This window comes from Pundamilia nyererei, unplaced genomic scaffold (assembly GCF_000239375.1).
Source record: "Pundamilia nyererei isolate P.nyererei 1_Seehausen unplaced genomic scaffold, PunNye1.0 scaffold00050, whole genome shotgun sequence".
NCBI lineage: Eukaryota > Metazoa > Chordata > Actinopteri > Cichliformes > Cichlidae > Pundamilia > Pundamilia nyererei.
In genome coordinates this window covers 824,256-839,092 of record NW_005187451.1, presented here as the reverse complement: position 1 = coordinate 839,092, position 14,837 = coordinate 824,256, and the positions used below count along the sequence as shown (strand labels likewise).

Below are 14,837 nucleotides of genomic sequence, written 5' to 3'. Positions count from 1 at the left end.
GTCCAGTTGACCTTGGTGTAAGGTTACGTCCATAGGGTGTTTATAGTGCATTTATGGGGGGCATCAGTGTAGATTAGCAATGGTAATAATTATCAGCAGGTAAAGCTAATTCACCAGTCATTTTACCTACCTTGTGGCTGTTGCAGTTTTATTTGTGTACCTAGGTGTAATCACAGTGACACAAGACTCTGAATCACAGTAATCTAGTGGTTATCAGTTTATTTTTGTTCTGCTGTAAGTGTTTGTTGTTCTGAGTTTGAAACCGGTCAGGCCACTCACTGTCACACAATGTATACAACAACACTCTAGAGACTGTGTACAAAATGTGTAATGATGCATTATGTCTGTATATTTGCAGATCATACTGTAATTGTGGACTCATTTTAATCCAACATTGCCGTTGTTCTCCTCTGAAGATCTGCTCTCAGCTGGAAGCCCACCAAGCCAACCATGTTCATGGGTGCATCGGTGACTTTTTATAGAAAGACAAGCATTGCTTCCTTGCTTGTCATGACATCATAGTTTCATATGGTGGGATTAAACCGATCTCAAGTAATCATGAAAATCATAGCATCACGGACAAATTGATATTCATGATCTCTTAGACAAGTATTGAAATAGAACATTTCCATTTAGGTATTTTTCACATTTGCATGACATTACAACAACATTACCCGTGACTGTGGGCTGATCTTGTTTACAGCATGTTTTGTTTTTCATGTAACAGGACTTTTGGGTTAGATGGATTTAGTTTGAGATACTTTTACATATGCAAAGTTAGTATGTCTAAAAAAGTTACAGATTCACACAGAGATTTAAGAACTTAGTAGAGTTCACTTTTATTTTTGTAGATGTGTTTGAGGGTCATTGATCTCAGTTTCTCAATTGTCATGATCATCATTATTGTAGCATTAAAATAATTAACTTACATGTCACGAGCTAGCTCAGAGAGGCAATGAAAACCATGCATATATAAAACATACGATGCTTGTCTTGAGTGTATCACAGCAGAAATCCTTAGAGGGAAAAGAAAGGTCAAAAGCAAGACCATCATAACCAAATATCAATTAGTTTGGTGAGACCAAACATAACAGATCTTAGAGGACAGATCACACCAACGAGGAGCAACCTCAGCACGAAGCCATAACAAACTCTCAATTTTTCCCAGTGGGTGTAGGCTGCATGTTGACGACATGGGTGCCGTGTTTGCGAATTTTTAACTCGCGATGCAACTGGCACCAGGTGCACCACACACAGACACAGGAAGTGGCGATGTCCTTACAGATAGAGCCCTGTAGAGAAATATTCTGTAACTATACTCATTTTACTACTTGTACCATTTCTTAGTTAGTAATTTACCAGTGGGAGCCTAAAAAATATCTGTCAGAATAATATTTTTATTAATAAGTGTTATAGGGTTTTACCTGGATGCCATATTTGTGTCGAACGCCAACCCTCAGACCCAAGGCAGCAGGAGGCACAAACAGTGGTATCCCAAAGGCTGATAACACAGCGGGGCTGCAGATGTCACATAATGGGAGACAGCGGTTCTCTTCAAACATTCCTGCAACGGTACAGGCGAGGCAAGGGCAACACCAGAAACCATAGCAGCCTGGAAACAATATTTATGTTTATTTATGTTTTAGTACATTATCTAAATGCAGCATATGATGATAAAAGGGAAATATAAATAAAAAAAATCTTTGGTTGCTTACAAGATTTTATGTCGTCACAACAGCCAAAGAGGTCAGTATTCCAGTTGGCTGTCATTGTTGTTGACTGGTTACTGTACCTGTTAATACATGGAAATCAGTACCAAGCAAGAACACCTAATGCAGAACTTTCACGTTTAGCACATATTCCTCATTAAGAGGCTGATTTAACAAGACAAAGAACAAGTTTTGTTTTCTAAATGTCATGTGACTTCCCTCACACCCAGGTAGCTGCCCCTCTCTGAGCCCAGCTCTGCTGGAGGTTTCTTGGTAAAAGGGAGTTTTTCTCCCCCTATGCTTGCTCACAGGGGGTCATCTGATTGTTGGGGTTTTCTCTCTATTATTCTAGGGTCGTTTGCTTTACAGTACAAAACACTTTGAAGCAAATGCTCTTGCTATATACATAAAATTGAATTGAACTGAATTGAACATCAAAAGGTATCTAATGTACACTAAGTGAATATGTTTGCAAGTTAAAAAGGAGTAGGAAGAATAGAAGAATTACTGGGATGGCACTGGACCATAGGCAAATCCCTATAAAAAAAACTTTAAATCCCAGCTTGACAGCTATTTCATTTGTATGAAGACCAAATATTTATGACCTCATGGTATTGCATACAATAAATGCAACTTTGACTGTGTTGTTTTGATGAGTGATATCTAAGTGTTGCACACTCAGAGAGACATGACTCCATTCTCTTTATTCTCCTCACTTCAGGTTTGGAGTTTACAGGCAGCATAGCATATCATCACCAAACAATGCTCTCAAACACTGTTTTTTCTTCTTCTGCGCTTACTGATGACATCACAACTCTGAACTCTGACCTCCTAGAATTAGTGAACTAAAATAATTCAGCCCTCCATCCATCCATCCATCCATCCATTTTCTTCCATTTATCCGAGGCCGGATCGTGGGGGCAGCAGCCCAAGCAGAGAAGCCCAGACCTCCCTCTCCCCAGCCACCTCCTCCAGCTGTCCAGGGGAACACCAATGCGTTCCCAGGCCAGCCGAGAGATATAATCTCTCCAGCATGTCCTGGGTCTGCCCCGGGGCCTCCTCCCAGTGGGACATGCTCAGAACACCTCACCCAGGAGGCATCCTTGTCAGATGCCCGAACCACCTCAACTAGTTCCTTTCGATGTGGAGGAGTAGCGGCTCTACTCTGAGCCCCTCCCGGATGGCCAAACTTCTCACCCTATCTCTAAGGGAATCGCTACCTTATCGTGGTGGAGGGGTTTGTGTGTCTCAGGGGTCCCAGGGGCTATGTTGTCTGGGGGCTTCTGCCCCCCTGATAGGGTCTCCCATGGCAAATTGGTCCTGGGTGAGGGACCAGACAAAGAGCGATTCAGAAGACCCCTATGACAAGACCATCGAGGGAACAGTTCACCCTGCCTGGGATAGGGTTACTGGGGCCCCACCCTGGAGCCAGGCCTGGGGACGGTGCCCGAGGGTGAGCGTCAGGTGGCCAGGCATTAGTCCATGGAGCCGGCTGGGCACAGCCAGAAAAGGGGACATGGGCCCATCCTCCTGCAGGCCCACCACCCACAGGAGGTGCCATAGGGGTCGGGTGCACTGTGAGCCGGGCGGCAAGCCAGGAGCGGAGGTCCTGGTGGACCGATCCTGGCTACCAAGACTAAAATAATTCCCTGAAACTTTTTTCCAAAAATAAAACACAATTAAATCAGCGTATTTAGAGATTTCCCCAAAGATTACGAAAATGTCTGTTTTATAACCAGTCTTAAAACGCAACAAAGGCAGTGCAATCAGTAAATGGATTTGTTAACAGCAACATTGGGTAGTGTTAAGCTGTGTGTATGAAATTTGTTACCATGTTGTTAACCACACCTAAGCAATGCACTTACCTGGAAGCCACTACCACACAGTTGTATCAAGAACAAGGGCGAGGTAGCTCAGTGTGGGAAAAGTAAATTACACGATTGTGCAATCCCACTTGGAGGAAAAACACAACACTAGTTGTTTGACTGATGAATGATTTACAGAGCTGAGTTAGAATTGTATGCACTTTAAAAAGATAACTTTTACAGAAGGAGAAAAAAAGACACAAACTCGACACAGTGCCACGTGCATCAGTTACAAAACATTAGTTAGAAATAATAAACACGTTTTTAAAATACTCAGTGACCATAAATGTTTGTTAAAAGACCAGAATGATTACATTAGTTTACATCTTTCAGGTGAAAGCCAGAACAGATCAGTTTTATGTTAGATCTGCAAGCTTTTGTAGACGTTTACAAGTCATCTTCCAAATGTAGCTTTTTACACCTCAGAAAATATATATTTTTAAAATACAATAAAAATGATTTCTTCTCTGTTCTAGCTGTTTGATATAATCTCACACCTCTCACTGTTTTGATTATAAATTTCCATTTTTACTAGCAACCAAAAAATCTTACCTGTTAAAGCTGGAAGTCTTGTTGTGAAGTCAGGAAGCTTTGAGAGAACATGCTGCATGTGCACCGTGCATTACTCAGATACCTCGGAAAAAAATGCAGCCGAACCAGAACTATTACACATAAAAAAAGGTTAAAACAACAACGTGCACCGAGGTGTGGCAAACCTGTTGACCACATCGCTGTAAACACAGTCAGTGTGCTTCTTTTGGATGGCCAAACCTCAATTTCCATTTTTTTTTTTTTTTAATTTAACAACAGGCGTGTTGTTAAAGAAATCACAATAATGTGATTGATATTGTCATGGTGATGTTTTTTCATTGTCATCATTTGGTTAATGGTACGTGATGTGCAAAGTGGTCATCAGTCAGTTGGATGATTGAAACCAAAATGTAATTTAACAAATGTTTTAGCCTTAAAAAAATTTAAAAAATAATCTGCCAAAATTATTTAAACGTCTGATCTCTCTTTTAAAGATTTCTTTTAGGTTTTTTAGCCTTTATTGTAGCCTTTATTCTGCTTAGTTTGACTGCCAAACACTGACTGACGTTTATGTGCAATTTTTCAAACTGCACACATGTCTTTGCAGTTTTCTTGTTTTCTTTAAGATCGTTATTTGATATGTTTTTCCACAAAAATGACTCACATTTTCCTCACACTCAACCTTAATCCAGTTTTGCCAACTGAGGTCATCTGATGATGTAAGTACATTTTGAGTTTCACCAGCAGATGTTAAAAATGAATGTCTGGAAATGGGTAAAAGTTCAGTCGAAAAAGATTTAAGAATTGTGAATTTTCCCTTTTCTAAATATTTTTAATAATATTATTTAAATTCAATAAGAAATTCAATAAGGTTTTATTTATATAGCACCACATTAAAGTTTTCCTTTGGCTTTTTATATTGTAAAGACCTTACAATATGAAATAGACGAGCCACATGATCAAACGAACCTTTAAGCACAGCACTTGGTGGGAAGGAGGAACTCGATTTTAACAGGAAGGACCTTTAGCTGTCCTATAGGCTCAGGGTGGGGCAGCTAGCATCCAGCTTGACCAGTATAGAGGTGAGAGACGAGAGAAAAGGACTGCTTAGAGAGATCTTGGATAAAACGCAGACTGTGGCAGCAGACAAACATTGCCATGCAGCGGTGGTGTGAATAAACGCACTGGGAGAGAAAAGAGGGGAAGACATTTTCAGTGCATCATGGGAAGTCAACCAGCAGCGCGAACCTACAGCAGAACAACTAAAGGATGGTTCAGGGTTATCTGATTCAGCCCAACAACTATAAGTTTTATAAAAAAGAAAAGGTTGGGATGTTTGTCCTGGACATTTGTTTAATGTGACAGATGGCAAAAGTGTTGCCCAGAGGTGCAGCTCGTTGTAAATGTTGAGCACACCCTCTGAATGCTCTAAAGAGAGCTCCACAGTCTCTAAATATGATGAAAATGAGTGCTTGAATGATTAAAGGCAAGTAAAACTCTTTTCTCCCCCTGAAGGGAGTGAGTATGTAATTGGTTTCATTTGTTTAGTTTTTTTTGTCTGTCTGTCCATCTGTCGAGTCACCACAGTTTTCAAAGTATGTTCAAATTTTATGTGAGGGTAGATACTAAGAACAGCACAGGCAATTTCTTTTTGCCCTAAAATCAGTGAAAACTTTATATTACTCACAATTTTTTGTGAAGCATTTTCAAACTTCAAAGTATACTAGGCCTTGGGGGACACAAGTACCTAGTGTGGCTAAGCATCTGACCTTGAGCTTCAAATTTCAAGAGAATCTCAAGGTTTCCTTTTAGCTCATATAAGCCAAAATCTGCTCCATACAAATGGTTAAAGATTATAAACTACACCTTATGTATAGGTACAAGGTCAGGGTCATAAAATTTAGGATAAAGCTTTAGTTTCCAAAGGATCATATCCAAACTTTTAAATGATATATTAGTTATTAGGGGTTATAAGAACTTTCTTTGAGCTCTTTGAAACATTTTTTTTCAACACACATTAAATGAGTTCACAATGACACAAAAAGATGAATACACTACACCAGATTTCCATCTCAGTATAAACGTCAGTGTTTTTGTGTAGCCCTTGCCCTTCGGGGCTCTCTAAGGGCTCCTGTTGTTTTTTGCAGTTACTTTTCTTTAAATGTAAATTCTGAGTTTGTCATGTTTGTCATGTATAATTAGAATCTTATAAGAATCTTAAAATCAGTACGATAATGTACAGTGTAAAGCCTGAGTGATGTGTTCATACATACTAACACCTGTTAAAAGACAAGTGTTAGACTAACTGCAAACGCTGGAGAGAAGGCTGTTTAAATAGAGAGACGTTCAGTAGTCCAGGCTAGAGGTGATGGACGCATGAATGAGTTTTTCTAGGTCTTTAGGAGGAAAATAAGGCTTCATTTTGGCAATTTCATGTAACTGATAAAAACTTTGGACACTTGCTTCTCACTTGCAGTATACCTTACTCCTTTACTAGATTTAAAAAGCAAGTTTATTTATTTAGTCAATTTAATTTTGGTGATAATAACTTTCACAGGATTTTATACAAAATGGTATCTTAAACAGAATTTTGAGAAATACAGAACTAATATTTTTGAGTCTTGGTTCCTGTTTTGATTTTATGATTGTGTTTCTTGTGTTTTCATTTTTCTGTTTTCTGTTTTTTTTTTTTGCCTGTCCCGTTTGGATCTTTAGCCATCAGAATTGTTGTCTGAAGGCCAAGAAAGATGCCAAGTGGATTTACTTTACCAAGTGGATCATCATGGCCTTGCCATATTGGTCCATTTGACCTTTATTATAATTATGTATTTATTTTAATTTCGTTTTTTAAAGATAAGACAGACATGACTGGGGGACTGGACAGGGAGAAAGAATGACAGAAAGAGAGGGAGAGAAAGAAAAATAGAGGAGAGAAGAGATGGTGAGAAAGGGGGGAAGGGAAAAAAAGAAAAACAAACAAAACAACTGGATCACCTGTATGGAGATGAAAAACCAGAAGAGAAAACAAAAAACAAAGAGCAACATAATAAAAACAACACCATCACAAGAAACTAGCTAACAATAGATAACAGTAGATACTTTTTTAATTTCACCTGTTAGGAATGAAAAAAGAAAACAAGCAGAAGAAAACGAGAGCTATAGAATAAACAACATCACGATGATATATGGGAATATAACTGTAAATACTAAATATTAAACATTATTGTGCAGCACGTAAGATCGAGAGCGCACAGTGTGCTTTGAGGTAGGAGCCAAAAAGGGTGTAGTTTGTGTGTGTGATCACCCGTGTGTACACCTGTGAGCATGGACGTGTTTGTTTTTAAAAGGTTCCTTCATGTAATGATCTGCTAGAGGGTGTGGGGGGGGGGGCCACAGCCCCGGCCTCCTGGGCATGAGCAGGTATGGAGGAGATCTGTTTTCCTAGTGGTGGCTATAGCTGACCTGTGTGTGGACCTCACCTCAGCTCACAGAACCTGAGACTGTTCACTATGTTTAGCTTGCTGAATGATACAGATGATCCAAAAAGTTTTTTCTTGAGATTTGGTGGCTTATACTGTATTTTATTGTCTGTTTCCGATGCACTTGTACAGATAGTGGATGTAGCTTCATAATAACAAAGCATTAGCTGATAGCTTAGCACTCTACCCTCAACAAATGCAGTACTCTAAGGCTCCAGCAAAACCAGCAGTAAATTCTTCCTTAGCCCACAAAGGGGAGACAATCAAAGACGAATGAAGACCAATGTCCAGGTCTGAATGTTTTTACCATTTTCTTTTATAAAAATGTTTATTTGAAGTCTTTTTTATTTGTTTGTTTGTTTGTTTGTTTTTACAGTGAATGGAGGCAGATATTCCTAAAACTTGAAGTAACAATAGTAAAGTCTGTACATTTCCATGCTTTCTTTACTGTTCTTCCTCGAAATAGACTATATTTTATAAACCAGAGAAAGTGGTGCCAGTAGTGCTAACATGAAATTGTCATGGTCCGGGTGAGTGCTTGGGTTTTTCCACAGAGTCACCATTTCCACCCCTGGGTGGAGTCACTGCATTCCTGCGTGTCTCCACACCTGCTGGCAACTGAGCTGCCAGTACTGATGAGCAGTGCTCACCACGACTCTTTGCCAAGTCTTCAGCTAACCACAGTTAGTGCTGGCCACCACAGAGTTTCACAGAAAGAGGGTTTTGTTCATAGAAACATTTATTCAGCCTGTGTTTTCCTTCCCTCAGCCGTCCTGTTGTCTGCCACCTCCATCCTCTGGCAATGCACTCCTTCATCCTGAAGCTGGTTTGTACTCGGCAGTTCTTTGCATCACAGCACCTCTTGGATCAGATTGGTGATCTAATTGATCACCAATCTGATCTAATCTGACCACTTTCCCCGCCCTTGCCATTCCAGCTCCCAGTTTGGAGAGCTGCTTCCAGCTACACTGCAACAGTTTTAAGCTGCTGAGGGTTTTACTTGAGTATTTCCTCTTCACTCACCATTTTCACTCTCTTAGTTCTGATATAACTTTTTACTTATTAGTTATCATTCAAAAACACCCAGAGGCGGTCAAGTGGGAGTGACTGTTCTTACAGACACTGGGAAAGTGTGCACGAGTTGAAGAAGAGCTGTCTAAAACTGACAGTGGCACTACGAAATGTGCAATGACTGCATTAAACAAAGAAGGAAAATAGAGCGCTGATGATTGTAACAACACAAAACCTTTCTTTTGCTATGATGGTGAGATTTCTAAATAAGGTCTTTGTCAGCATTCTTACTTAATTAATTTTAGAATTTTAAGTAAGATGCCATATTGAAATGAAGAAAGCAAAGCAATGAAGTAAAGTAAGAAAAGTAAAGATGATACGGGGAAAATGTTAAAGTCAAAACGTAAAGCCTAACTCGTACTTTTTCTTCTGTTTGTTTTTTTTGCCCTGTTTTGTTTCGCCTCACATTTTAATGTCGTTCTTACTGAAGCCCGATGTCCTCAGATTCAACCAAACATCTGTGTTTACTCATGGCAAAAATGTTGATCCCGATCAAAGAAAGCAAATAACGGGATGAGGCCTGAAATTACTGCAGAGTGCACCTTTGACCTGGTCTCCATCATGAACATGGAACAGCAGGAACTGGTGAAGGAGGCAGCCAAGAACACCAACACATCTGGCTGGGACTGTGCTACAGCTGTGCTCTTGATCTCTGGTTCTGGGTCAGTGATCAGCTTCTCTGCTATGATAACTGGGCCAATGAGACAGAGACTGGACAGTTTGACATGTCTGTAGAAGCAAGCAGGAGAAGACGAGTGGTCCAAGAAAACAGATGAAGAGTTAAACTTCATCTATTCTTTCTGACAGGCTTACATTTATATTTCTAGCAAGTCTGGAAAAATACAATATTGTTGCATCGTCCAGGCTACAAACAATAATAACTTTTCTTTTGTGTTTATTCTCCGTTTACTTCTTTGAACACTGTTATATATTTATTACAGGATGACCACACTAGTATAAAACACCTCACTACACATAAGATGTGTATTATTGGGAAATTATACTTAAATATTGATCTAAATAACATTGATAAGAATGAGTGTTTTTCCTTGTGACACTTTGTGTTTGCAGACCAACATGAAAAACTGCAGCGACCCAACCAGTCACTACGAGATTTTAATCTTCTTTGCATCCAGTTTCATCCAGCGAGAACCAACAAAGTCTAATAACAATATGTGCATGATGAAGTTACAAACCTTAATATAATTCTGTTCGTATGTTTTTAATGACTGTTCGGTGTGGACCACATTTTTCTACAGTCATGTTTCAGTGTTTTTCTCTGAGCGGTGTGACATTCAGTGTTGTCTCCATCGATGTGGGATGTGCCAGCCTTTGTGGCTGGTCTCCTGTCCCTCTTATTCAAGGTAAGTGATGGAACAAACACTTGGTTTCTTTTTCATTTGCTATAAAAATGATTTGCAAACAACTGTAAAGGAGCCAGCACCCCGTGTTCACCTTTATGGGTTTATTAATCACTCAGGGACACTTTCACTCTCAGCACCCACGGCAGCCAGTTCTGCAGTCAGCTGCACCCTCCCCCTCCATCTCCGGTCTGTGACATCACTGAAAAAGGGGAAAACCTCATCATAAATCATCCCCACCTGACCCACCAACCTCCCTGGCACCACCCGTCCCCTGCAGTTGATCCAGGGACCACACCTCCACCACATTTAGATTTACTGATCACTGAAAACTTTGATATAAATCTACTAGAATTCGACACATCACAGATAGTCACACACTATCACTGGCTCACGTGGCTGACATCCACCAGCTGTGTGTGCTTTTTAAATAGGAAAAAAGGGATTCGTGGGAGTAAAAGTTTCAGTTCATCTTCATAAAGTACACCGTTAGAAAGCAGATGTCAAATGCTGCGTCTTTAGAGTAGCTATAAATAACCATATGATATGAATCTCACCTTCAAAGTGGATGAAAGGCATTATGGTGACAGATAATTTGAATTTATTGAAATGTTTTTGTTTTTAAAATGTGCAATAGCTGCACATTTCCTGGTCCGGTTTTGAATTTAAGATCGGCCTGTCGTCTTTCCTGTTTTCCATGGCTTCATCTAGATTAGATTGTGAATGACTGACTTCTGTTTTGAATGTTCAAATACATAATACAGAATCCTCTTGTTAGAGCTGAATGTTTCATTCAATGACCCAGAATAAGAACAGATCAGAGTGAAGCAGGGACAGAGGAACAACCTGACGTAAGTAGAAACTTTGTAGTGTAATTTGACATTATTGGCTCAGAAAAGAGGTTAAAATGTATTTCTTTAGAGATTGATATTAATGGATTTTCACATATTAAATGTAGAGCCCATGTTTTATTCTTGTTTGCTGTCACAGGGGGTGGCTATAATGACAGAAACAAAAATAGCAATATAAGGCAGTGATAAAATAGTCCTGCAGTAAAACAGTTTGTGTTAAAACGGCTGTTCCAAGCTGTGAAATTGCAAAACAAAACAAAAAGTCTCAGCTTCTTGTTTATTTTCCTTGTTTAGTTGAATTTTTATCATCTGCACATTTCTCTCCTTTGTTATTTCTATCCATCCTTCTATTGAGCTTTCTTAGACAAAGCAGTGAAACCATATTAGCTTTGACAATTGTCTTTTCTCCACTTCTAAAAACAACAATTTTAAAAAAACTAACCACACACTGAAATACTGGGTCTATCAAACAGAGCAAAGATGCACTGGAGACCTTTTCTGCTCATTCTAATGGGTAAGTAGATAATTTTACTGGAAAAACTACAAAATAATTTACTTCAGATTAGTGCGCTGTTACTGTGTAATCACTAAAAGCATTGAAACTACTCGTTTTAGGCATGTGTTGTTTTCTTTATGTGATGTCTTCCCTCCTGATTTAACTTTCTTAACAACTTCTCTGACATCATTACGTTTATACATTTATTAAGGTGTATATTTGTTTTTTTCTTTTTAGGTCAGTGTTCCTTGTTTTCATGCCAGCGCTATAAGTACTATTTTATTAAAGAGCCTAAAACATGGGACGAAGCTCAGAGCTACTGTAGAGAAGGATATAAAGACCTGGCCACAGTGCCTGACGTGACATATAGGGAGACTCTGTACATAGATTCTACAGAGAATCAAGCAAACGCCTGGATTGGGCTGTACAGCATCTCAGGAAGAGAAAACAGGATGTGGCACTGGTCTCTGCCAGGAGTGGAGTTCCATGATAAAGAGATGAAATGGAAAGTAGGGGAACCTAATGATAAACCTGAACATCTTGAGAACTGTGGACGGATTAAAAGCCCTGATGGGCTGGTGGATGTTGGCTGTTCTAACAATCACGCTTTTGTCTGCTATAATGGTGAGAATAAGGCAATCATTTATTAATTAATTAAATAACTGTTCATATTTAAATATAATTCACCTGTAATGAATATGAAAAGAAGCACTGCTTTTTTTTTTTTTAGAGCAGAGCAGGCTGTATGTTTCATTAATTTACTGCACCATCTTGTGGTGCCAAATGGTATTACACAAAATAACATCAAATTCAAATTCAAATCTTATTTGTCACATACACAGTCATACACAGTACGATATGCAGTGAAATGCTTAGACAACTGCTCGTGACCTAAAATAAAAGACTATGAAAAGGAAAGGAAATAAATTGTGTAAATTTAACTGGGAAAGAATAAAACTTCAGAGAACTGTTTCTCTGCCACACAGAGCAAAGACATCCTGAGCATGATGTCACAGCAGTGAGTATTCCCCTAACGTTGCTACAGAGAGTAAAACATGAACGTATTTTTACAATCATACTTCAGCTTTGGACTTTGTTTTAAGTCGCATTTTTTGTTAGTGGGTTGTTTCGACATGCAGTATGAATTATTGAGCTAGTCATTAATTATTGATCTTATACAGCACAATGAAAGGATCACAATTTTCAGTATTCCAGGTTAATATTTTCCAGTTTTCATGAAAAAAACTCTTGTCTGAGATCAGAAAATGTGCATTTCTTGTGACACTTTTTTCTCTTTATTCCACAGAACAAAACAAATCACTCCATTTGATTGACACAAAAAAAAAGTGGCGTGAGGCTCAGAGCTACTGCAGACAGCACCACACAGACCTGGCCAGTGGAGCAGAACAGTTAAAGGAAGCAGTCAGTAAATTATCTCGTAAACCACCATCATGGATCGGCCTGTTCAGAGACACCTGGAGGTGGTCAGATGGGAGTAATTCTTCTTACAGACACTGGGAAAGTGTGGATGAGTTGCCTGTAGAGCTGTCTAAAACTGACAGCGGCACCAGGAAGTGTGCGATGATTGCATTAAACAAAGAAGGAAAATGGAGCGCTGATGATTGTAACAACACAAAACCTTTCTTCTGCTATGATGGTGAGATTTGCAAAGATTCAGCTTTTACATCTGGTTTCTGTCAGTTTTCTTACTGAAGGAATAAATGTTAAAATAATTTTTTTAATCTTTCTTATTCTCACTGAAAGAAGTGTACATGAGGAACGCTGGTATAAGTTTCATCATCAAGCTAAATAACACAAACTACTATGGAGTTTTCTTCTGTTCTTATAAACGAACATCATGTGTTCTTTCATGACAGAAAAATGGATCCTGATCAATGAAAGCAAAAATTGGGACGACGCCTTAATTTACTGCAGAAATCACCATGATGGCCTGGTCTCCATCACAAGCAGTGAACAGCAAGAACTGGTGAAGGAGAAAGCCAAGAATGCTACCACTCCGTATGTCTGGCTGGGACTGCGCTACAGCTGCGCTCTCGATCTGTGGTTCTGGGTCAATGACCAGCTTGCCTGCTATCAGAACTGGGCCAATGAGACAGACACTGGACATTGCGACCTGGCTGTAGCCATGGAGACAGGAGGAGAACATAAATGGTTGAAGAAAGATGATGAAGAGAAGTTTAACTTCATCTGTTCTCTGTGACTGGTTTTAAAAGCAGTGTAGCAGCCATGGGTTAAAAATGTGCCAATACTAGAAACAGATGACACGTAACAATCATTTAAGTTGATCAGGCATAAAATTATGACCCCGGACATGTAAGGTGAATTACACTGATTATCTCTTCATCACAGAGCCTGTTAGTGGGTGGGATACATCAGGGACCAAGGCAACATTTTGTCCTCAAAGCTAATGTGTTAGAAGCTGTTTTTTATTTTTCAAACTGTAGAATGCTTTATTCCTAAATAAGTTTAAAAGTGATACGTACTGTAGAGTAAAATATACCACAGCATTTGTATGCTTATATAAACTTTCCATAATCTGACAAAGATACAAGATTTATAGTAATGCTTATCCTGAGCAAGTAACAATTTTTATTAAAAAAAAACATACAAAGAGAAACAAAAACCTTTGATTAAAGAAAGAAAAATAATAGCATGAGGCCTTAAAATAATGCAGAGTGCATGTTTGACCTGGTCTCCATCACAAACCTGGAACAGCAGGACTGGTGAAGGAGGCAGCCAAGAACACCAACACAGCCCACGTCTGGCTGGGACTGTGCTACAGCTGTGCTCTTGATCTGTGGCTCTGGGTCAATGACCGGCTTTGTCTGCTATGAGAACTGGACCAATGAGACGGAGACCGACTGCAGCAACGGAGAAAGAAAAACAAGAGTTACAATCACAACCTAAAAACACTGTTAAAAGTATGTTTTCTCTGTTTCCAGGCTAGAAACAAGCGACACATAACAACGATAGCATTTCTTTGTTTTTATTCTTCTTTTGAAGTTTATTTCTTTGTATTCTGTCACATATTTGTTACAAAATAGGAATCTGTTCTAGCTCAATAACTCTTCACCTGTTAGATAACATAAGGTGATGGCTTTGTAGTGTATACAGCAATTATAAGCTTATTTATTTTTATTATTATTTTATTATCCTTTATTTAACCAGGAAGATCTCATTGAGATTAAAAACCTCTTTTTCAAGGGAGCCCTGGCCAAGATCGGCAGCAGCAGGTGTCTCACAGTTACAGAAATTACTCAAACACAGGCAGCAACAACACAAATGCAACAATAAGTGAAAGAATACAAATAAAATAAAATTCAAATAAAAATAAAATCTGCACGTACCTGAGTCTGGCACAAGGTAAGTCAAAATATATAATATCTAATATGTAAATAACTGTCTTAACCCCCCAAATGCAATGTTTATATATAATTATTTAAATTTAAGGAC

The 14,837-nt window shown here is 39.0% G+C and overlaps 1 protein-coding gene across 1 annotated transcript; it reads left to right on the top strand.

The window, feature by feature from the left end:
- The first annotated feature begins 9,168 nt into the window (after positions 1 to 9,168).
- On the top strand, positions 9,169 to 13,756 carry LOC102200017 (secretory phospholipase A2 receptor-like). The gene is made up of 5 exons (XM_005733232.2): positions 9,169 to 9,317; positions 9,955 to 10,019; positions 11,601 to 11,987; positions 12,670 to 13,020; positions 13,241 to 13,756. The coding sequence occupies exons 1-5, from the start codon at positions 9,169 to 9,171 to the stop codon at positions 13,582 to 13,584; spliced, it is 1,296 nt and encodes a 431-aa protein (XP_005733289.1). The 3' UTR covers positions 13,585 to 13,756.
- Positions 13,757 to 14,837: the final 1,081 nt, after the last annotated feature.